General features: G+C 38.8%; 1 protein-coding gene across 1 annotated transcript in view; it reads left to right on the top strand.

Moving 5' to 3' along the window:
• Positions 1 to 22,214, top strand: part of LOC119795300 (double-stranded RNA-specific editase B2-like) — a 33,047-nt gene extending 10,833 nt beyond the window's left edge. Inside the window, exons 2-10 of the mRNA XM_038303215.1 lie at positions 4,441 to 4,527; positions 5,660 to 6,564; positions 13,113 to 13,230; positions 14,614 to 14,782; positions 15,403 to 15,560; positions 15,734 to 15,893; positions 17,563 to 17,744; positions 19,258 to 19,439; positions 21,822 to 22,214. Coding sequence (XP_038159143.1) covers positions 4,441 to 4,527; positions 5,660 to 6,564; positions 13,113 to 13,230; positions 14,614 to 14,782; positions 15,403 to 15,560; positions 15,734 to 15,893; positions 17,563 to 17,744; positions 19,258 to 19,439; positions 21,822 to 21,992 — 2,132 coding nt within the window. The 3' untranslated portion in view covers positions 21,993 to 22,214. The remainder of the gene's footprint in view (positions 1 to 4,440; positions 4,528 to 5,659; positions 6,565 to 13,112; positions 13,231 to 14,613; positions 14,783 to 15,402; positions 15,561 to 15,733; positions 15,894 to 17,562; positions 17,745 to 19,257; positions 19,440 to 21,821) is intronic.
• Positions 22,215 to 25,654: the final 3,440 nt, after the last annotated feature.

Genomic DNA, 25,654 nt, shown 5'->3' with positions numbered 1-25,654 from the left:
TTTTTTCGGATATTGCTCCCAAAAGGGAACATGTCTCCAGGGGTTTTAAAAAAACCCTTCCATGATGATCGGGGGCACCTGGGGTGGAAAAAACCCTCTCGGACTCACCCGTGCAGGTTTTTTTGGCCCAAGATGGGAGCTGAGGTTGAGCAATATGTAAGAAACTGCGGAAGATGCGTCACTCGTAAAGCACTTCCACAGCGAGCTGCTCCTTAAAACAGATAACTAGTCAAGGCCCTCTTGACCTTGTGTGCATTGATTTTTTGTCACTTGAGTCGGACTCACAGGGGTTTTCCAACATCCTAGTAGTGACAGATCATTTTACGCGATATGCCCAAGCATTCCCAGCTAAGGACCAAACAGCTGCCACGGTGGCAAAGATCCTTTGTGAGCGTTACTTTGTCCATTATGGACTCCCAGTAAGAATACATTCGGACCAAGGGAGGGATTTTGAAAGCAGACTGATCCGAGATCTCTTGAAGATGCTTGGGATTCGTAAGTCAAGAACGTCTCCCTATCATCCGCAAGGAGACCCACAGCCCGAAAGATTCAACCGTACACTTTTGTCAATGCTCGGAACCCTTGATCCAAAGCAAAAGAACAAGTGGAGTCAAAAGATAGGTCAGTTGGTTCACGCCTACAACTGCACTCAAAATGAGGCAACAGGGTACTCGCCCTACTTGTTAATGTTTGGACGAGAGGCCCGGCTACCTATAGACATATGTTTCAGTGTGTCGGATGAAAGTCAAAAGTCTGTCTCCTATCATCAGTATGTCATCAAACTGAAGAAAGATCTCGAGAGAGCTTATGACTTGGCGACAGAGACAGCTGACAAGAATCATAAACAGAACAAAGCAGCCCACGATAAGCATGTGAAAGAACAAGTTCTGGAAAAAGGGGACAGAGTTCTACTGAAAAACTTTGGTGTTACAGGAAAACAAAAGCTGAAAGCCAAATGGAGGCCCATACCCTATTTTATTGTGGATAAGTTGCCCAATTTCCCCGTTTACAAGATTAAACCTGAACGAGGTGGGGGTGCAGAGAAGACGGTTCATCGGAATCATTTGTTGCCTATTGGATACCTTGTGAGACTTCCATTGGATGACAGTGGCACAGATCCACCAGAAAGATGCAGAACAAGAGCGCAACAAAAGGTGGGCGGACTCCTAAAGCCTTCCAACCATGAAGAGGAAATGTACTCAGAATCAGAGTACGAGGAAGTATTCTTACCCAAGCCACAGGGTGTAGATTTGGATGGACTACTGACTCATCCAGAGCTGTCCAACAGAATATCTGGGCTCACTATCAGTGAAAGTGATAAAGCAAGATCAGTCCAGAATTTGAGAGAACTGGAGGCAGTTTCTAGTACCTATTCAGACGTTATTGCTATTCCTGATTCAACCCTTGATCCAGTGGAGGAAATAGACATCTATCCACCACAGATCCCTGCTAAAAGATCACAGAGAGTTGCCCGACCTGTAGTTCGGTTGAGCTACAATGAACTCGGAAAGCCTTCTGATCAGGCGGTTACAGTCTTCAGCCATGGAGCGTTGGTGGGAAGTGGAATGTACCAAGTCCCTAGAAGCCAGTTTTGCCATACCTTCTGGTGCCACCCCATGGCCATGTGTGAAACATGTTCTAGGGCGAGTTCTTATCAAAACTGTTCTTTGATAGTTGTCTCTCGTTAATTTTGATGGGGACATCAAAACCTTCTAGAAGGGGGAAGATGTAGCCCAGTGACAAACTGAGGTTATGGTAGTTACTATTTGTTAAGGTTAATTTTACATAGTTCAAAATAAGATACAAGTATATTAAAAGTAAATTACTGTTTACTCAAACATACATTGGGGAACAACTAAGTGTTTAGTATTCTTCTTTCTGAACGGAATACAGTGGTATGTTCCTCCACCTTAATAGTTGAATAATATAAAGGTCACTATTGAGTAATTATCTTATTTGATGATTAAAACTATTGTTTGTTAGTGAGCTATTGTGTAAATATTGTACTGAAAGAAGCAGTGTGACGTCAGCTGCACTGGTTTTCTCTGATCTCACGATTTTGATTGGCAGCGGGGACAGTTTGTCCGGTGCGGGAGGGGGATTTGTGAGGAGAAGGAGGAAGCGGGAAAAAGAAAGGAGAGAGGAAGAGAGAGTGAGGAGTGGAGAAGGGAGGTGTACGAGAAGAAAAAAAAAAAAAACAATAACCAAAAAGAGGAATAAATAAGAACGAAGAAAGACAGACGAAAGGGAGAGATAAAGGGACATCAGGACGAAAGAGCACGGAAGTCGGGAGAAATTGACAGAGTTCAGTTGACGCTGGAGGGACGGGCCAAGAGGGGACCGGAGCAAATGGTCGCGACGGACTTCGGGCTGAGCTAAGTGGGCTGACGTTTTAGAGGCACGGTCCGGCGGCAGCCGTTGAGCCCCTGCCAGAAGTTGAGAGGAGGGAGGCATCTCAGCGTTTCCTACGTTGTCCCCGAATTGCACCGCTCTCAAATTGTTTTTTTTTTCCTTCGTCTTCCCTCTGGGATTTCAACGTCTACTTCTCGTCGGTCACAGGCCTGCAACGTTGGGTTTTCTTGTTTTTTTTTTGTCTCTCCATTTCTCCACCACCATTTGAGGGTCGTGAGTATAACTGACTGTTCAGGACGATATGCTAGCTTGAACATTGCTTGTAAACATTTGGTGTTTAGTGGGCCTGGCTTATGTGCTGCTTTAAGTGAAAAGTATATGTTGTTTTTTCCGGGTTTTTTTTTTTTGTTTTCCTTAAATCTCAAAAGTGTTCACAGCTTACCGTTCAATTGGTGATTAACAGTGAGGGTTCCCTGTCACCGTAGTTAATAAAGTTAAGCTGAGTAATTTTGCCTGACTTTCTATTTCTCTGGGTCACATTTGTTACAAACCAGGTCAGGGTTATTACCTACATAAAGGAGTACCTCATTGATGTCGAACCCAAGCACCCACCATTTTAGTTTTTTTTTTCTCATAGAGTGGTTAAAGGTGCTACATGTACTTAAAAAGTACATTACCAAATCTATATAGATTTTTATTGTTTGATTAATTATATTATATCCTCAAAACTGGTTGCTTACTTATAAACATAGCCAAAAAGTTTTCACAATTTGGTGCCCTTGAGAAAGGACAGTCTACACTGAGAAAACCACTTGGCGTTAATTGTGCCTTGCAAATAAAATTATCTACAGCTGTCAGACCCAGCTCACAGAGCAGGCAGAAAGGGAGAGACTTCCTCACCTCTCACACACACCTCCCACCATGTCTGATTCAATTATTCCAACAAACAAGCTTCATTAATACAAGTAAAACAAACAAAACTCAATCAAATACACAGCATAGAGGCAGTGTCAAAACACATGACCATAAGTATAAGGTGTTTGCTGTAAGTCCTACAGTTATTTAATATCTAGAGATCAATGAGTCAGTTACGACATGGCAACTTAACCAAGTTGAATCATTTCACACGCATCTTGTTACTAATAATGTTTGAGATTTCAGTTTGGAAGACAGGTAGTAATTTGAAATTTTGAACAAATAATCCAGATGTTTTTCTTATCAAGAATCATTGAAGATCAGATTGATGTTAGGAGGTGTAAACTGTCCCCCTTTTGCATTGCTTTATTATTTTTTATTATATATTTTGTCAATGGATATGAAATATAAATCACCAAAGGAAACATGCAAAATCCTGATCAGACATTATAAGAAGTCTTCACTTGTTATAAACTCAATAAAGGTTTTCTGATTGTTTCTTGAGGAGGGTATGTAAAACTTGGCCCCAGTGCAGCACATCTTACTTGTTGGGTCCTTGGGAAACAGGCTTCAACCTCCTCTCCTGCAGTAGGTGGCTGGTGGGCCTGGTGGTCACCTGTATTTAGTCATTTTCCTGTCATCGTGCCCCAGAGCAGCTGTGGCTACAGTGTAGCTTACCACCATGTGTAAGAATGACTGAATGAAGTGTAAGGTGTGTTGGAGTCCTTGTATAGTGGATTTACACTACCATTTTCAACAGGCCTTTTTTAATAGCATGTATCAAAAATTTTAAAGAATACCTCTTTTGCATTGCTTTGTTAGTTTTTCTGATTAACTGAGTTAGGGTCAGATTACTTGTATTTAGTTGGATGTTTTTCTTTCAAATGATAAAAATAAGAGACAACATACCTTGATATCACTGTAAACAGGGTCGAACCTGGGCAGGGAAACCTCATTGGATTGTCAGCTGTTAAGCATGCTTGATAAATTTCAAAATGATGAAAGTTGGAAAGGGCATCAGGATTAGGATGGAGGGGAGGGGAAGAGGCTTCTTTAGAAAGAGAGATGGTAGGGATGAAATTAATAAATGAAATTGGAGTTAATTATAAAAATTCAGCAAATGTGAACCCTCTTTGCAACATACATGTTTTTTTGTTTGTGTTTCTAATTCAGGATGGAGTGAAGTAATATCAGCCTTCAGCAACCCTTTAACACACTGTGATAATGATGTAACATCCGCTGAAGTCGCCACAAGATCAAGTAAGTGTTTTATTTCCTTCTGTACACAACAAACAAATATACAGTTACATTTTTTTATTTTTGCATTAATGGTATTTATTGTAGTACTTATAGAGAAATGGACAGCGGGAGAGGGGGATATAGGTGGAGCAAAGGTTTCAAGGATTAATAGCCTTGTATATAGCGCATGCTCTACTGCAATGTAAATCAAGTGACTTTTCGGTCAAAATATTCTATTTTTAGAGGAAAAAACCTCATTGAACAAAAACTAGCCATTTTCAAGTCATGATTTTGGTTTTTATGATTAAAAAAAGTACTCAATAGAACTTGATCTGTGTAAAGTATAATTTGCACTCTGATACCAAATAGCTGGTTGTCCCAACAGCAGAAGCAGGGAATGCTATTAAGCATTTTTGACCTTGCTATGGATTGATTTTGGCTGTTTCTTTGCAGAATATGCTTCTGATTTAGCCACCTGATAGTTTTAAAGGTTTTTAAGGATATTTAGAGTCTTTTAGTGAAATTTTAAAATTAAATCCTGACTAGGCAACATGACAAGTTTGTAACTCTTTTATATGTGCAATGTTGACATGTCTCTTGTCAATGAACACAAACTTTAACTTTGAGGTAAATTAGTGATGTTTTAGATGTTCTGGATTCTATTATAACCTTCTGGAAAAGTGGTTACTGACCTCTTGTGGGTATTTTGATGGACTGGCTACTGCTGAGAAAGTTCACCCCGCCCTCAGGCCTTAGAAATTAGTGTTATTTTTTTTTATATACTGATGTCAATGACTTTTTTCTCATTTGTTCTTTCATTTCTTTCAGATTGGGCCATGAGTGTTATTTTGTTTGGTTGCTTGTCTGTATTTGTAAGGTGGTGTTTAAATTATTTTTCAATTCTGTCACTCTGACAATAACTTATACTTTCACATAAGTTGAGGGTAATTTTGGCACATTTGACACACATCACAATAAAACAGTTTGTATTTTCCAGTGTAAACTTTTGTTTTATCTGAACAATTGAGCTTTTGAGAAAGTACGAGAAATCTGTAAGGGAGTAAACTTTTTTTTTACAACACTTAATATGCATGCAAATTACAGTAATAACACACAAAAAAAATCTATTCTAAATATTTTTATCCCTCAACAGGTTGGACCAGTTTAGACTTGAAAGAGAATCAAAATGTGAAAATCATTCGGTACAGTGAAGTTTTGAGAAAATGTCAGCCAACAGTAATTTGTGCTCCTTCACCCAAACAAAACCAGATGGTGCTACAGAGAGACCAGCTGTTTTCTGATGGAAAACACCCTTTGTGCTTTAAAAAGCTCACATGCTGTCAAAGATCAGCCTGGACAGTGTCTCCGAAGAATGCTATGGAGCAGCTCAATGAGTTACACCCTGGATTGCAGTATGACATTTTGTCTAAAAGTGGTCCCCTCCATGCACCAGTGTTTTCTGTTGGTGTGAAGGTTAATGGTTTTGAGTTTGAGGGTCAAGGATCTACAAAAAAGCAGGCAAAGATAAAGGCTGCAGAGCTGGCTCTACAGTCGTTGGTCCAGTTTCCAAACGCCTCCCAGACTCAAAGCACAATGGAGAACTTTGATTTTACAGCAGATTTCTTTACAGAGTTTGAACCCCCTTTGACTGAAAACTGCAAACGTCTGCACTGCAGCGGAGAAAGAATGCAGGTCCTCTCCAACATCAGCAAGAGAAGAAACAAACATTCCTTCACTCTGGACCTAATTTCCTCAACAAATCCCAACAGACAGTCTTTTCCTTTAAAACACCAAAGTCCGGTGGCGCTTCTCAATGAGTTGTTACCAGGACTCAGATACATGTGTCAGGTTGAAAGAATCCATGGCACACCACTTAAGAACTTCATCATGATGGTTAGGCTGGAAGGGAAGGTATTTGAGGGTTGTGGTCACAGTAAAAGACAGGCCAAGGCCCGGGCAGCGGCTGCAGCTCTACAGTCTCTTTACAACGTAAGTCTGGGACCTGAAAGGAAACTAATCAACTCCCAGGGAAGTAGGACCAAACATCATCTACCTCAAGTAAGTAAATCTGACTTTCATTTCTTTTAAAATTAAAACAGTATGTGTATAAACAACCAGGCCATTGTTAGTGCATCCAACCTGTTAACAACAAAACTGGGCAGATAACCAGTCTACCATGATTTTTCATATTGTTCACAAAGACAAGAAAGAGGATTAGAGTAATATTTAAACTATAAAAAGACCAGTTTTGATCCACACAACACCAAGAAGTTCAGCAGATAGAAGCAATTTCTACCCAGTTTTGTATCCTTTAAAATTCCTCTATTAAAGCCGTTCAGAAACAATTTATACCGTTTACAATTTTCACTAACAAACACCACATTATGCTTAGTAATGAGGTGTCATCAGACATTCAAAATATCAAATTAATGGGTAACAAATGATATCATATTGTCATAGCATCATCTTACTATTTGATGGGAGCAGTGAAAAAAACCTTGGTTCAAAACCATCATCTTGGAATGGACCTTCACAAGGTATAGTGAGTGAAAAGGAGCAGAAAGAAGAAAAAATGTATGATATCTGCCCCTCAATTCAAGTATAAGTATTTAAATATTCAAGGCATAATGCAATTCTTATGTCAGTTTTTTTGCAATTTTACCACCAGATAATGAATATATCAGTAACTAGAACTAGAAGTTATAGTTAATCAATATGTCATTCAGATCAAAGTTAAAACCAAGTAATTACCTTTAGTAAAATGATTATAACCGACAGTTTTCTAGATTACAGTGTTGTTAACGGCTTACCTTTGTGGCTGGACGTTTTGGACTGGCTGTTAAAATCAAAGTTGTCTTCACCATCAATAAATGTCAGTAACTTGGTTTATACTTGAAGCAGTTATTAATCATTAACCACAAAGAAAATATTTATCTCTGTCTCAAGTTGTTAACTCAGAGGAAGTAGGCTCAGCTCTCAGAGAGAATCACTGTTGTAACACAGACAGCCACAACTTACTAACCTAACAATCCCTCTCACAGTATTATTACGTTTAATAAACTATCCAAACACTACAACTATTGGAATAAACGCAGAATACATGAATCAGTAATAAAAATAAAATAATAATGAGTTCCTGAGTTTGAATGAGTTCTTGATCTTGGCAACACTTCGTTTGTCACGGCAACCAATAGCTTAGCAGCTAACACAACTAACCCATAGCTAGCAACAGCTAGCCAACCAGCCACAAACACACTACTGCAATCAGGCTGATTCTTGTACGTTAGCAGCAAGGTTAGGATGATAACTTAGGGTGGCCATTTCTATAGCACCAAAAAGGAGGACATTGTGCGGCATATCAATAAATTACTAAGGTGTACATAAGAATCGGGTAAAGTCACATTTATAGCACAATTCTTAGTAGTTTAAAGAGGATGCTTGAGTAGCTGAATAGAACAAAAATATTAAAGAAATGTAAAAAAGAATTGGTTCCCAGCATTTGTATTTATTTAATACATTGTGGTGTTTAAAAAGTGACCATTTTTAACATGATTAATTTGCGCAGAACTGCTGCAATTGATCATAAAGCAGTTGTTTGGAAAAGAAGCTCGAGAAAGAGCTAGAGAATAGGACGATGCAAACTGCAAAAAGTGGCTGGAAAAGAGGAATTCATGACATGGCTGCAGCCTGTCGAGAGTAAAGATGATTTCACCATGTTCTCTATCTATCCATATCTATATCTATATATATATATATAAACTTGAGTGTTGGGATCCAAGGTTTGCCCTCCAGGGGGCGGTGTGGATCCCATTCTGTAGCTTCTGTTTTCTGTTTGGTTCCCGTCCTGTGAGCTTCTTTTCTGTTGGGATCCAGAGGGTGCCCACCAGAGGGCGCTGTGGATCCTTCTGGGAGCTGGTTCTCAGCACTCAGCTGATTCCTATCAGCTCTGCTGATTAACTGCTCACCATATAAGCTGTGTTACAGCTTCCCTCTGAGCCGGATCGTAGCCATGGGTTTCCAAGCCTTGCCACGTTCTCCCATGCTCTGCCATGTGCTGCCTTGCCATGCTCTTCCATGCCATTGCCATGCCTGCCTGAATCTGCTTAGCTGTGCCTGTTAAACCCAGTCTGTCTGAACCAGCTAACCAGTGAGTTTGAGCTTGTTTATCTGTCCCTGAGTTAACCTGTGCTCTGTCTTCTCTGCCTCCCAGGGCAGAACCCTGTGTGCCACTAATAAATATTGGACTTTAATCCTGCCTCAGTGTCTGTGGAGTTCTGCATCCTTGGGCTAGCAAACCAACCACGTATCATGACATTGAGTCAGGGAACTGTGCTTACAGCTCCTTATTTCATGTAAACTAATAACTTGTGTACATGATACTTGTTGATGGCATTAAAATTATTTCTAATAGCATTAAAAGAGCATTAAATTAGAGTTCCTCATTCCTGTATAAAACCTGTGAACTCTTAATTTAATCTGACATATTAAAAAATCCCCATCATCATCCAGCAGATGTTCAGTTTCTGCCCAAATATTTTCTTTCTGTTGTGGATTTTTGTAACAGGGATAACTAGGATCATACATAGTTTGTATGAACTCTGTTTATTCTCTGCTTCCAAACTCATCATCTCTTCATCCATTCCTGCAATAAGAATTTTCTTTTAAAGTTGTGAGATTCACTCTAGAATCTCACAACTTCTTCCTGGTCTGTTGAAGCACCAATAGTCTGCATCCAATTATTTAATTAATTGCTCTTAGTTTTTGGGAATATATTCAAACTATGCTCTAATTTCTAGATACCGATCTGTTTTTACTATAATTTAATTTGACAAACCGGGTCTTCTCTACATTCTTTTTTCTGTTTGGTGCGATTGCAATAGCGGGTCTTGATCTGGACGGACCGGAGGGGAGCAAAAAATAGCTCAGCTCCGTATTTTGACGGTGAAGGACGGAGAAGACGTACGTGGGCGCCGGTGACGAGCGGAGGATGTGGAACAGCTCTCATTGATTTACATGACAGACAAGTACTCCGTACGTGAGCGGGGCGGAGCGCTGACGGAGTATGTGGAGTAAAGGAGGACAAATACACATCCGGCTGGGTGCAGCGCCGGACGCCGGACAGTGCAATGAAAATCCGGACTGTCCGCCCTAAAGCCGGACATCTGGCCACCCTATGATAACTGCAGGTCAAGGACCACAAGATGTTGGACCGCACAAAAACCGGGTCTTATAAATATCTTTGGACCATAAACCCAAACAGCCTTTTTACAAGATGGCCGATCAGCAGACACATTTCAGTGGCAGTGTGCATAGAAAAGTGAAGTACTGGAGGACTGGAGGAACTCACGCATTGCACACAGGGACAAACAAGATTAAATAAACTTTACAATGGCTGTAACATTAAAACACAGAATTTGATAAATTACTTCAAGAGTTTCTTTTAAATAAAAAAATAGCATCTAACTACTAATTGTACTTACGCAGGCAAGCTACTCTTTATAATAATACAAAGGTCTTTGACTTGTTACTGTCCCATGAGAGGTGAGAGGCTGGACTTTGGCCGGTGTAGGTACCAGATCTGCTCGGGGCCCTACTCTTCTTATGTCATCATGTCATGTCTGTATTGCACCCATTTCTTAAGAATCAGAACTCTTCTGGAGTGTCAACATATTATTACCCGTGTTTGCTATTATTTTACGTTTCATAAGTGATCTAAAGTAGCCAAAAGTTAGAAAACAATCATTGTCAGTCTTGAAGGAAAACACTGGCTTCTAAGACAGACGGAGCTCTGCCATTTAACAAGGTGACACAAAAAGACTCAGGAAGGCAGGGGAGGACAAATTGAACATCTTTAAAAAATGACTTTGAAGAAAACTAATTATTCTACTTGTAGAAAATGAACAGTTGCGGTTGACACAAAGTTAAAAGTAGAGCAGCTTAACATGACTAACTGACCGAGCCAGGAAGCGCCTTGCTCCTTTATTACGGTCTTCTTACAATTTTATACAATTGTGTGAGAAGCTCAATGAAAGCTTTGCATAAAACTATAAACAGAAACAAAAACAAAATATGCATCAGCTCTAAGTGTCAGAAAACATAAAATACAATTAACCTTAGCTGTCCTTAAGAAAAAGTCACAATCATTACTATGCAAAAAAAAAAAACTATTGGGACATGGCTAATTACTGGATTAAACACATTTGAAAAACAATCTCTAAATAAATTCTAATAAAATATATAGCTCAAAACAGAACACAGATTGAACTTACAGCCATTGCTTTTGGAGTTGTTAGAAAGGATTGGTGATACAAGAGGTGAATTTTGTACATTAAAAAAAACTTTTCCCAACTGCCAAAGCCTCTGATACCCACAATGCACTTCAAAATCCAACTCAAAATTTGCCTTTAAAATAAGATACAGATCACCAGCTCCATTGTGAGAAGCTGTATCATCTACTGCTTTCCTTCATCGAGTATGGATCCTGTTTCTGCCTTGGCCACTTGGGAAACTCGGGGTCCTTTCATTCCTGCATAAGTGATATTGTAAAATCTTTCAGTTTTCTAATAACTTACGGAGCTTGAGGAGATGCAATCAGCTTAGTGGGGTGTGTTCAGTATACATAAAAAGGCAGTTTTTGAATATGAAAGAACCTGTTAAATTAACAGTATGGTTGCAAATACATAAGGAACCATTCAGAGCAGCAAAGATCCTACAATCTAACAGCTGCTGGGAGAAAGTGGTTTGTGGCAGCATTTCTCTGGGCATCTAGGCGGATGCAGATTTGCAAGAGACGGTGGAATTTTTGCCCTTCATCTCTAGTACTCTCCACCCTCCTAAACCTGTGTTATTGGCTTTAAGGTGGACCATATGCCAACCAAATGGATTGCATTTAGCATGCGGCCTTTATGCCCTGAGGTCTGAGAGATAGATGGGGTTCTGCATGCTCCTCTGCAGCTGCTAAACAACTTCATTATGTTTCAGAGCTGAATTGTCCCCGTCATGGTTTATGAACAAAAGCAGATATGTCTCCTTAGACTGAATCTCATGAACAATAGGTGGAATTATAAAATAAAAAATATGTTTCTATAAATTTAACTTGCTATAAAAATATAGAGAGTTTATTGAACACTTAATGAAAAGAAGCAACAGATAGGGTTTGAGCTTAGAAAAATCTAGCATTTTATTTAAACATTTTTAAGAAGCTGCTGGTTTAATTGAAGGTTCAAGGTTTTCAAGTTTCCAGTTTTGCTTAACTGGCAGTCAGGTTAATTGGAATTCCTGTGCAAAATTCTGAATCACAGCCTGGAATTTATATTTAAAATTCAAAAGACAATATATGAGCAAAAACAATTAAATACAAAATATAAAATAAAGTACAGTGAGATTACCTTAATAGTTCAGTAAATTTAAAATAAATAAGACTAATTCTGGGAATTGTGAGCTTGGAGTGAGATATTAAACATGTAATTAAGATGAGGTAGGGTTTGTCTGTTTGTTTGTAAAAAAGCCAGTTCTGTGGGTCCTGATACTGTCTGACCAGCTGAGTCTCAGGTTGTACGTGCAGCGTTTGTGTCTGAGCAGAGGGTGAGCGGGTTGGAGCGAGCCTCTGATGATACCTTCTGCTCTACAGTGATTTGTGTACAACTCGCCAAAACAGGCAAGATCTGTCCCAATAATATTCGCTCTCAGCCTTTAGAACCCTCTGCAGAGCCTTCGTCTCTGCCTGTGTGGTATTTCAGATTACAAGCTCAATGCAGAACCCCCCCCCCCCCCCCCCCCCATTGCTTTAGTAATAACTGTCTGTCAAGCAGGGTGATCCATTAATTAATATTATTACATCCAAATAGGGATGGAGGTGCAGCAGACCAAGAAGATGGATGTGAAGCATAAAGGAGGTGTGAAGGGCATAATGATCCCCAGATACTGGTTTAACTCAAATGTTACATAAACAACCTTATAGAAATACTAAGAATAAACACTGTTTTTTTCTCTATCGTTGAAGTTTAAAGTTTTGTTCCATGTTTCAGGTCATTGTCCTGTAGTTTTGTGAAATGTTCAGCTGATCTAATCAATTTTGGAGGGGGAAAAAAAGGTAATAAAAATAGGCTAAGCATAAATAGCCAGAGTAACCTTTACTTTAACATTTTGATTCTCTTGTTTTTGTATATTTGGTGCTTTTTTTGGGATCACTGTCTTGCTAATCACCCAGTTGGAGAATTATGGCAAAAGAAATAAATAACCAAACAAACCCAACCCACTTCAAACTGTAATTATTCATATTTACTAGATCTGTTTTACTAGTTACATTTAGGTCTGACCAGAGCCAGAACCATATTATCTCAAAAGGTGAACCATTAAGCATTAAACCAAAAAAAAGTTACATAATAGGTGCAGTAATAAACAGCACTGCAGCTGTTTTATATCATTATTTGCAATCCTTCTCAAAGCCAATTTGGAAAGGTTTTCTTGACAAAAAAATATTAGTTAATTGTAAAAAATTAGTCAATATTTACAGTAGTTAAATTTGGTATGCAGTTACCAACCTATAAAACAAGGCAAGAAATTTACAAGACACTTTATGGGTTCCTTTGATTCTTGTTTTGCAGTTCTTTGCTGAGTCGATCTATCACATGGTTAGAGAAAAATACAGTCAGCTCACTGATGGCTGTTCCTCTTCTTCTCACGGTCGTCACAAGGTGCTGGCCGGCATCGTAATGACCCGAGGTGAGTGACAGAAAATCTGACCTACAGTAGCAAAAGGTGCTAAATCATTTAGGGAGATATTTCCTCTTCTAAGTCCAGGTTTTCCAAACTGTCATCATTCTGCTGAGTTTCAGATGTTTGTTGTATTGTTCATGACTTAATATAATTATGATATTTTTTTTTTTTAGATCATCAGTTATCAGTGTTGGTTGTCTTCATATGAAACTATTTCATAGATTTTTCTTTATTCCTGCCTCTAACTTTTGATAATGGGGATGTTTTCTTTTTGCCATACATTTTTAAATGATATTATCTTATCTTTTTAATTTAGCTTTGGCCTGCTTTTTTTCTGCTTTAAAACACTTTTTTAGAATTTAGGTCTTTGAGATTGATGTATTATATTTTGAAAAGTTAGTTTCATTTCCCATTATTGTATAACGTCCATGTTTCTAAAAACACAGTCTTCAATTAAAAACAAACAGTACTCATTCAGCTTAACAAAATCTAACAGTACATTTTGAAAGTATTCATATTCGCAAACCTGTTCCACACTTTGTCACCTTACAGCCAAAAATTTCTACTGTATTTTGTTGGATTCTGTGCAGACTTGCACACAGAAGTCAAATAGCATTACTTATTTCTGCTTGTAAAAATATTTGACATATAGGACTTCTTAATCACTCCTACTAATTATTTCTTTTCTTTAACCACCTTTAATGCACCTGTTTCAGATTATTTCTTTACCTGTTTTGCAAAATAACTTCAGCATTGTCAAACGGAATGGAAAGCAAAGCTGAACACCAATTATCAGGTTTTGCTATAGAATTGTTTTTTTTTATTAAGGTTTGAACTTTAAGTGAGCCATTCTAACATTCATAAGCTTTGATATAAGCTGTTCTGCATCTAAGGCTTTAGATTTGCGTCACAGCCCAACCTAAAGGTAAAGCTCCTCCCCCCTGTTTTAAGAGCTTCCGGAGTTGTCTTGTTTTTAGCTACGCCCATCCTTCTGCCAGTTTCAACCTGACTCATTGTCCCTGGTGAAGAAACATCTCCACATCATAATGCTGTCATCACCATGTTTTATTCTGAGCAAGGAGGTTATTTAGTATCATGTATATATTTAATATTGACCAAGGCAATTTGGGTCTTCTCTGACTAAAGCACCTTCTTCCTTGTTTAATGTGGTCCATGTTTGAAGTTTGCCATGGTCTGTTGCAAACGTAAGACTTTTGGTGCTTCTCTGCTCTAATAATGTTCTCCTTGCCAAACACGAATATGGAACAGTTGGAGGGATGTGAATACTTTAGCAGCATATAAATGCATAACCTGACTGTTTAAATGCAGTCACTCTCTGTTAAGGTCTACATTCACTCCTCTGTTCTACACTTCTCTCTTTTTTCTCAGGCTTTGACCTCAGATCAGCCCAGGTTGTGTCTCTGGCCACAGGAACAAAGTATTTGGACTCTATGACAGCAAAGGACGATGGTTGTACTCTCAGAGACTGCCATGCTGAAGTTCTCAGCAGACGGGCGCTGGTTCGATTCTTCTTCACTCAGCTGGAGCTGGCACTTTGGTAAAAGTTTTTTTCCTATCAGATTATCTTTATCAAACGTTTTTCAGAGGTTCATTATTGAAAATGTCCTTTGGAAAATAATTTTTGTAAAAGCTAAACTTTAAGCTTTAATTTACCTTCATACGATAGATGTATCGTATCATGTATGAAACATGATCTATTCCATGTTTATTTCTTCTTTTGATGAAAATCCATTTATTTTGTTAGGTTTGTTAGTTTCACAACTGGATTGTAATTTTAGAGTTAAAAGCAGCTTTATTCTTTTTGGGACAGACGCAGTAAGTTATATTTATAACATAGTTACATATGTATTAATTTTACATAGTGTTTGCATATGTTACATATGTCATTTTCTTTACTGAATTGTCTAAAATAGAGTATTTCTTTCATCCTTTTCCCGTCCCCTGTTTTCTTTTTCACCCGCTTTATTCTTTCAAACTGAATTATGATTGAGCTGTGTCCTGTCTGCAGGTCTAATTTAATAATTGAAAATAACACAAATGTTTATTAAACTAGTTTAACATTTTTCCTTAGATCTACAACGTGAATCTTTTACCATATAAAAATCTTGTTAGATTACCAAACATGGAGAAAATAAATAATTTTTTGTCTCTCCAAAGTGAGCGAGAAGAGGGGGAGGACCAATCCATATTTGTAGCAGATAAAGACTCCGCCTACCATTTTCAGCTGCGAGAGGGGGTCCGCTTCCACATGTATGTAAGCATGTCACCATGTGGGGATGCTCGACTCAACTCCCCCTATGAAACTAAGCCTGCATGTAAGAAAAACTTCATAATGACTTTGAAAAAACGCAGTTCTTCTGTATAAATCTCACATTGCTTCTTAAAGCAGAATATCAAGGCCATAAATGAAGAGACTGTTAGGGAGAAGTGAATTAATAGCAGACCAGACACCATTTTAACCTCCTAGCTGTGTTTGCTTCTCTGTCAGATCCCAGCAGGAAGTTTCGCTGCCGCCTCAGAGTGAAGGTGAACGGTGGCGAGGGGACTCTGCCTGTCGTTTCTCAGAGTACCCATCAGAAATGGGACAGTGTGGTGCTTGGTCAACCTGTCCACATGGCAAGCGTGTCCTGCACAGATAAAATTGCAAAGTAATTGTTTTTTTTCTCAAATTTTAATCACATTAATATACTTTGCCTCTAATTGCTTCAAGCAGCACTGTGTAACTATTAGCCACTAGAGGCACTAGACCGAAAACTTCCACCCTGAATGCCTCTGACAACACTGCACTGTTACAAAATTAAACAGTCTCCCTCCATGTTATGGAATCTAATAGCAGACCAAAATTGACAAGCAGAGAAGTCATGGAGATCCTTGTAAAGACAAGACCACATTCGCCTATCAAGATTAAATCATCCATCAGAGAACCAAAAATACACACTTTTGCCAAAAGTTTTTGCTCACCAACCCAAATGATTGGAATCAGGAAAAAATGGCAGTAGGTGCATTTTTGATGGAATGGATCACTTATAGTTGCTCAGTGAATTTCAACTAGAAGTTTGATAGGATGCCACCTGGTCTACAAATCCAAGAGTAAAATGTCCTCGCTCCTTAATATTCCATAGTCAAAAGTTAGCTGCATCATAAGAAAGTTTTTGGAATTGACAGCAACTCAGAAATGTAGTGGTAGACCAGATAAACTAACTGGATTCTGAAGTCCATAGTGGGAAGAGGTTGCCAACTTCTTACGGAATCAATCACTACACACATCCAAAGTTCATGTCACCTTCAGATTTGCTGAAGAGCAGAGAGCTTCATGGAACTGGCTTGCATTGCACTTACCCAAGCTGTAAGTGCAATGCAAAGCATCGGATTAAGTGGTGTCTGACTGCATTGTGCCAATTGTAAAGTTCGGTAGAGGGGTGATTGTGGTGTGGGTTTGGTTTTCAGGAGCTGGAGTTGGTCCCTTTGTTACAGTGAAAGGAACTCTAACTGCTTCAGCATATCAAGACAATCCCAAATTCCAAAATTGTGGGAACAGTTTGGAGCTGGCCTCTTTATCTTCCAATATAGAGCACAAAACAAGGTCCATAAAGACATGGATGGCAGAGTCTGATGTGTGAATGAACTTGACTGTCCTTCTCGTCCAACATCAGTGTTTGACCTCACGAATGCACTTCTGGAAGAATAGTCAAAAATTCCTTCTTGTGGACAGCCTTCCCAGAAGAGCTGAAGCTGTTCTAGCTGTAAAGGGTGGAATGACATATTGAATCCTTATGGATTAGGAATGTGATGTCACGTAACTGTATGTAAGTCAAGGCAGGGAGCAAATACTTTTGGCAATATATGGTATGTCTAATCGTTAGATTAGACATACCATATATTGCCAAACTTCTGATTGCCAAACTTCTGATTGCCATATATTGCCAAACTTCTGATTGCCATATATTGCCAAACTTCTGATTGCCAAACTTCTGATTGCCATATATTGCCAAACTTCTGATTGCCATATATTGCCAAACTTCTGATTGCCATATATTGCCAAACTTCTGATTGCCAAACTTTTAAGAGGAGCTCTTATTCTGTAAAACGTCTCTTTACGTCACAACACCATTTCAGTGATAAATCTGACCCTTTAATTTTAACAGCCGAGTTTTTGAGAATGGCAGCCTTCACAAAGTATCAATAATTCATCAACTGCTGTACATTGACCTGAAAAAAAAATAAAGTTCAGCTACTATTTGGGTCAAAAGTTACACTGTGCTGCTCCAGCAGGATTCCTTTCTGTTTCAATTGGTTCAAAGATGCCTGTTTTGATAGGTGGAGTGTGGTTGGCCTCCAGGGGGCGCTCCTTACTCGTCTGGTAAAGCCCATTTACCTGCACAGCCTAACGGTGGGTACCCTGAGCCACACAGGTCACCTGGGCAGAGCCATAACCTGTCGGCTGGCCGCCGTCAGGCACCTGTTCTCCTTCTACAGACAACAGGAGCTACTCCTCGGCTGTAGGTTTACCCCAAACCTTGGATCCTTTGTATGACATGCAAGACACATGCCGTATCCCAATACTCGCACTTCTGCCCTTGCCCCCCCAATGCAGGTTTGCACATAGAATATAGGATGTCCCCAATTATCCAATTATCCAAAGCACCCCGTCACCCTTTCCCCTTCCCCATTCGCCCCTTGTAATCTGTGCACTTAACCCTTTATAGGGCAAATTACCATTTTGATCAATTGCATACCCCTTACAAATGGAGTGCCATTTCTTTCACTCTCAGAGTGTTTTTCATTAATTTATTATAGAAGCACTTTTGTTATTTTTCTTAATATATACGGGCAAGTTGGCGTTTCTTGTTATTACTTCGACATTCATTTATGCCATCAAAATATACATCTTTTTTTAACGCTACAAAGGCAAAAAGGTCTTGTCCTGGATTCCAATAACACACTACAAAAATTATCTATAAATTTGTAAAAATGTCTTAAAGTAAGTGTATTTACCCTTAATTTGAGTAGGTAAATATGAAATTCTCCCAGTTGAAGGAGCATTTTTATCCTTTAAATCAGATTATTTGATATTATGCACTTGAAATAGGAGACTGCATTTTTCCCCCTTATTTTAAATGTATTTTTTCTTATTCCATTTGCAAAGTATCTCACTTTCCTGCTCAGTTCAAGAAAAAATGCACTTATTAATGCACTTATTTTAAGAAAAACTGACTTACTTAGAGTTCAGTTTTTTTGCAGTGTAGTCTTTGCTTGAAATTTAGATGTTAAAAGTCTTTCATGAATGCCCTATCAAGGGTTAACCCCATAAGTGCACTTCCACCTGGTGCACACTTCATAGAGGGGTGTAGGGCGCAGTGTGAGTATAAAGACAGGGCCGCAGAAACATGTCGTATTGTAGTTGTTACAGGACATAACCAGAAATCAGATTTAGTTTTCTATAGAATCGAGAAAAAGGTGATGTCTGCATCAGTTAAGATCAGCTCCATTAAGCAAATAGAGACAGGAGAGTTCCCGCAGCGAAGCAAAGCAACACACTGCTTCCTACTGGTCAATCTGAATACATTCAGGCGTATCAAATAAAGCCTTTCCAGGTGGCTTATTTATAATTTTACCAATTGTTTACTAAGAAATTGTATTTTCAAATTACAAAAATATGGAATACAATTTAACCTTTTTTCTAAGTGTCAAAGGATTTTAAACAAACCCAATATAAAAGTAATTATGATGTCAAAACCTATTATTATATTTAGTTCAAAAAATCATTAAAAGTTTAAATCTTTGCATTTTTCATTTAATATATAATAAAAAAAATTATGCAAGCAAAACCAGTTCAGTTGTTTCTGAATACAGTTGAATTAATTGTTGCAGAACTGAAACTTTTGTACATTGCATTCATTTCTAAATTTAAAGCAACTTTTTGTTCCGTTTCCATTGTTTGATTTAGAAAATAACTGACATAAAAATACCTCAGTTTGTGAAATATCAAGCTTATTATCTTTTGGCATGCAGGTCTCAGCAGCAGAGAGGTTTACACAGCTGGAAAAGCAAGCAATGTGTGTATGAACTGGAGCCATGGTGAAGGAGTTCTGGAGGAGGTCAGCACCACCACTGGCAGGAGGAAGGTGTCAGGGACTCCCTCACAGATCTGCAGGAATTCCTTGTTCAGCTACTGGCTGAAGCTGGATAACAAGGTAAACCTTCATGGAGCTAAAAGCAAAAACTGCTACAGCTCTTACAAGAGAAAGATAAATCCTTAAACATTGTAAGAATAATTATCATTGATGATGTGTAAGTTTATTACACATTAATATTACCTGCCTGTTGTGTTACAGAACTAATGTTTTCCCCAGTAGTTTATCTAATTAGGACAGTTCTCTGTCTGGATATACAGTTGTCATCTTGATTTTGTACGTGGCAAAGATTTGAAAATGGAATGAGGGCGGTGTCCTTCAGCTATGAACAAGGTGTAATACTTTAATAAGGCTGGAGCCATGGATGTCTCCTCATCTGCAAACGTATAATGATGTAGCATACTGGAGATGTATAAAATGCTTCTCTTTATCGGGGCAACTTCACGAGTAGTGGTAAGCAGCTGCCTTCTGTAACTCAAAGCAACTTATCTGATCTGAGTAAGATTACAATTTCTATCAAAATCTGTTGTCATGGCTCATGATTATTTAATTAATATACATTATGAAGGGTTATTTAAAGAGTTTGTCCCGAATGATCTCTTTTCAGGAAAAAAGGCGGAGAGAGAAAGTTTCAAGGTGTAAACACAGTCTTCCTTTAACATTGTCGATCCGTAAAATAAAGAAAGAAAACCTTATACATTCTATACTGTTGAAAGTATAAAGGTACCATCTCCTATTTTACATATCTGAATGTACTAAAGAACCCAGTGGAAAAGCTACTGAATAAACCGTATTCTATTTCATGCTTTTTAAGCCTCAACTATATGCATATGTAATTTAAACTATAGGCAATGCCACCTCTCCCAGCATGAACGCCAATTTCATGGTATTCGTATTGTTATCACACAACTTCTGATGATTAGGCTCTTCTTTAAGACGGCTGAAAAACTCTGAGAATGTCTCAGCATTACTTATGTCCAAGCAGGATCTAGAAAAACTTATTCATGCATTTATCTTTGGTAGAATGTATTTACTGCCACGGTGTCTTCACAGATTTACCTAAAAATGTCATGATCTTGGCACTGATGGCTGGCCTAATTGCTCATTTCATCCACCTGCCTAACTCTGCCGGGTTTCCAATTACTGCTTATCTAATCCACCTGTCCCTACTTCTATATGTACGGCTCAGTCCCAGCCATCAGCCCCAGATTGATCTTGATGTTTTTGTGCTAGTGCTCCTTCTTGGTTGCTAGAAGAGAGAGGGTTTTGAGCATATCATGGGGTTCCTGAGCTTCTGATTGTGACCTGCCTCGTATCACATAAGCGTGCTCTGTTTCTCAGTGGAGTGAGCAGTTTTTTAACGTTCTGCAGTGTTCCTGATATGCTAACCTGTTCTGCTGCTCAACCACTGAGACTGCCTGTTTCCATCTGAACGTACTGCCTCATCGGTATCCCTGACCTGGCTTGGACTCCTGCTTGTTCTAAGGGGCTACCGTATCTGGGACACTCTGGGCGGCGCCCGCCTCATCTTGTTGGCATCCCACCAGCTGGATCCTACCTTGTTTTCTGGAGATGGACTGAACTATTAAACCAGAGCTTTGAGTGATGGGCGGAGCCCCGCCCTAGCCGCTTATACTGCGGATCCACAGCCCGATCTCTGTTAAATAAACGCTTAGAATTATCCCACCATCTGTCTCACCTTGAATGTCCCTCTGTCCTGCTTCCTGACATAACAGTCCAACACACACCTGCAGCTGATCCAAAACACAGCTGCCCTTGTTCTCACTAGAACTACAAAAGTAGAGCACATCAGCTAGTTAGTCAATAAATTACTAAATGGATCAGCATCTCAATCCATAACAGATCTGTTGTCAGTGCATCAACCTCCCAGACCACTCAGGTCTTCTAGTTCCAGCCTTCTCTGTCCACCCAGAACTAGAACCAAACATGGAGAAGCAGCATTTAGTTCCTGTCCTCCAATGATCTGCAACAAACTCCCAGAAGACTGGAAAAGTGCTGAAAGCCTGAGTTCTTTTAAGTCAAAGGAAAAACCCATTTATTCAGAGCTGCCTTTGACTGTTGAAGCTAAACTGCTAACTAAGGTAATATTAGTTTAAGGTTGTGATTCAGCTGTTTCATTTTCTTCTCTACTTGCTTCTATTCTGCTTTTTTTGTGGTCCAAATGTTTTATTGGTTTCAACAATTGTTTTTGCTTTTATTATGGTTTTATTTTTCTTCTTTCTTATTATCTCATTAATGTAAAGTACTTTGACTTGTCCATCTACTTAATTGAACTATACAAATTAAAATACCTTGCCTTATTGCCTATAACACACATAAACACTGAAAAGTTAATTTTGCATGATATAGGTCGCTCTGCAGAGGAAAAAAATATCACTATGAACTATCCACCTCACCATTTTCCCTTTCTACCCTCCACAGCTAAACAAGCCTACTATGGGACCTGAAGCCACCAAACCAACCTACTCTGCATCCAAGATGGCAGCTGGATGCTACCAGAGGGCAGTTGAGCAGTTCTGCTTTGCTCTGCAGGGCGCAGGTTTTGGAAAATGGCCTAGAAAAAACGCAGAAACTGGATCCCTTCAATGCTAATGTGTAAATCTATGTGCATCTATAAAGACTTATTTGTGTCAGATTTTACTAATAATACTAGCATTATCTGTAAGAATTGAAGCTCAGTTTCTAAACTAACAAATGACTTTCAGGTTCTGATTTTCTGATTTTTTATTTTTTGTCCCCTTTAATTATTTTGCTGGCGTGTTTAGTTTTTGAACCTGGGTCCATTCTGCTCAGGGTAGCACCCTCCTTTTGTGTAGAAACCATGTTACTTCATAACTATTTAAAATGGAAAGTAGCATCTAGGTTCTGCTTATTTAAAGCAATATATTCACTGAGGATGAAATGAATTAATTGGTGTCGTGGAAACTTCAAAGTGCTTTGCAGAAGCTAAAGGGCAGAAAAAATCATCATACTAAGGCCATGTTTGAAAAACCATTGTACTTTTGTCTCCACAACAATGTGAAAAAAGTCACACAGAAATGTTCACTGGGAATTAGTCCTACTTATAAAAGCACTTAGATCATGACCTGGACGTTCTCCCATCCAGACTTTGTTTGTGAATAATAAAAAATCTTTTTACAGAATCTGCTGTTTGATTTTTTTTATTTTATATATATATATATATATATATATATATATATACATTTATTCGTAATCCCCCCCCCCCCCCCCCCCCCCCCCCCTTTACCTCAGCATCTTTTTTTCTGCTGTCAGCCTAAAGCTAAGTGGATTTTTGGGTACAGCAAAACTTATGTCGTCCATGATGAAGGAATACCATGGAGGCCGTCGTAATTCAGTTCAATCCAGTGCCTGGGGAGCAATGTGGGTTTAAGGGTCTTTTGCTCAGGAACCCAGAGTGGCAGTCAGTAGGAGTCCTCGGACCTCAGAACCTCAGTTTCCCAAGCTCTATGCCCTAACCACTAGACTTATGATTCCAATTCTGAATAGATGTTTGTTGATTAAATGGGATCTAATTTGGTTTTAGTGCTAATTTCACATACGATTTCTCAAATAAGCATTTTAAGGCTTTTTAATAGAAGCACTTAATATATATGAAATCTAACTGTATTTTATCTTGCACTCACAAAGTATGAAATACAATTTATTATTGATTTAGTAACAAATTCACAAAATTAACCTGTGCCAAACATTCAACATGTTTGTATATTAAAAATAATCTTTTTATACATTCAACTTTTATACATGGAACTTTTTTTTTATTCTTCTGGGATAAAACGAAAGCAGAAAAATATGAAATGGAAAGAATACATTTCACAAAGAAAAGTAAAACAATATTGCACAGACCTTTTCTCGTAAATGATTAGATAAAGGTTAGATTTACAGCCCTGCTCCTTGTTCTACAGGCTGTAAAAATTTCATAAGCCCAGTTCTTCCTGGTCTCAAAAACCCTTTGAAGCTGGGCGGAATCAAATGTCTGATAAAAGTAAAAGCTGGTTGGATAAAGCTTCTCTGTACAGACACATAGTTTACTGATGTTGTGATTCTATAGTTAAATTCTATTCCCAGCCCGCTGGGAATTTATGTTTCTGATACTTTAAGATGTTTATTTCCCTCCCCTGTAGGGGTGGTAAAATATCTTATTTAATCAGATATTATTTCAGCTGTTATATACTGTTTATGACACACAGTCCTACTAACTGTGTGTTAGAACAATAAATGAAAGAGTGATTCGAGCACTAATCATGGTCAAACAGTTATTTCTGCACATACATGGAATAAATTCACCACAATTTCTGTTCAAAATATAAGATTTTATTAACAAAAATCATTCAGCTCCAAGTCAAACATATTTCAGTTTAACACTCTCAACTAAGACTAGTAAAACTCAACTAAACTAAACTAACTACTATGTACAAAGAGGAAGGGGAAAACGGTTGAAAAAAATATTACAGTTTAAGATGGATTCTGTGTTTGAAACCAAAGTTTATCTGGAAGAATTTGGGATGTGATCAAATTAGCTTTTCACTAATTTTAAAGAAATTTGAATGTTTTCAGACCAATTGACAATGCAAATCCATGAGGTGAATAAAACATTATTTGGCCAAATAATGTTTTATTAAATGATTTGCTTAATCAAGAACCAAAAACCTTTAGTTAAATGATTCTTTACCCTCTTTGAAATAGCTAGCAGCGAATAGACATCAGGATTCCACTAAATGACTCTTGGTCATACTTGGTAATGGAAATGTAATGAGCATTTGAGGAGCACATGAACACTAATGTTATTTCAGTGTTTAAATCCTTAGTGAATAAAGCTTGTCTAAGCTTTAGCAACAGCTCAACATATATTCCTGTAGCATAGCGTAGCATGCAGTCCATTCTTTAGCATCAATTAGCGTTGTCTTTACTCCGCAGTAAACACACGATATGATTAGCATCATCAAAAGACACATTGCTTTTCCTGTCCCTAATCATGCCAGACCTGCAAACCTTTTTCCATGTCCATTTGGAAAGCTTGAGTTTCATCCAGTTTTGCAGCTCTGCAGTCAGGGGTTCTTTGTCTCAGTCTCACAGCAGGGGTCCCCTCAGTCTCACACCAGGGCATGGTCTTCATCCAGTTTGGCTCTGTAAGTTCTGAAACTCAAGAGAAATGTGTTGCAAAGGTTCTGTTTGCAGCAGTTAGGTTCTGAAGAGTTCTGACTCATCCTTGATGGTTCTGGGGATCTGGTTTCCCTGGGGCCTGCATCTCCACTGTGGGCCACAGTGGGCCCCAGCTTTGAGCGCAGGAGCAGAAGCAGGCTGGATCAGACGAGGGAGTAAAAGTGAAGAGGCAAAAGAGACAGAATCCTCTGTGCTCTATGGTTTTCTCTGGCTTCACAGGGAGGGGGGTAGGTTTTCACACCTCTGGTGGCTCCCATGTGACTTGCTGGCTGAAAAAGGGGGGCTGCAGAAGTCCCCCAGCTGTTATTCACCAAAGCTGCGTTTTCTTCTCTGGTCATCCTATCAGGATGAAATATGGACACTGCTTCCCAATGTCCAAAAAGTATGATCATGGCATATGGCACAACACTGATTAGAGCTCAAAGCTAATAGTGCTTTCAGGAAATAATATTCATAAAATCACTGTAGCTAGGAGTCAATAAAAAATGGAGCAGGATCAGCTGGACCCAGAAAATCTCTTTGGTGCAATGTGTTTGGATATAGTGAGTATTCCCAGTGGACACAACATTTCGAATAATGAGGATAAGAAAGGAATCCACAGCTTTCTGCTGGAGGTGAAGCCAGAAAAGATCCAACAGATAACCCAGGACAAAGAGGAATCTGCAAGGGCTGCTTCAACAAAAGGCGGAGAACATCAATCAATCTGCGGATAAAACAGTGGATGAGTGTGAGGAGATATTTAAAGAGCTGATCTGTTTAATGCAGAAAATAAGGTATGATGTGAAGCAGCAGGTCAGATCCCAGCAAGAAACTAAAATAAGTCGAGTCAAAGAGATTCAGAAGCATCTGGAGCAAGTCTCAAACAAAGAGGATCTCATCCAGTTTCTCCACAACTACCCCTGTCTGTCAACAACCAGTCAGTCTACACAGTTTTCCAGCATTGAAATCCTGCCGCCATTTTTTGAGGATGTGACAGCAACTGTGATCAAGTTCAGAGATAATCTAAAGAAGCTCTTAAAGGACACTTGGCCAAACATCTCACTGGAGATTTTACAGTCAGAGCTGGAAACAAA

Source organism: Cyprinodon tularosa, unplaced genomic scaffold, assembly GCF_016077235.1.
Source record: "Cyprinodon tularosa strain WSP-4 unplaced genomic scaffold, ASM1607723v1 ctg509, whole genome shotgun sequence".
In the NCBI taxonomy this organism is placed as follows: domain Eukaryota; kingdom Metazoa; phylum Chordata; class Actinopteri; order Cyprinodontiformes; family Cyprinodontidae; genus Cyprinodon; species Cyprinodon tularosa.
This window is presented reverse-complemented; position numbering and strand designations above follow the sequence as displayed.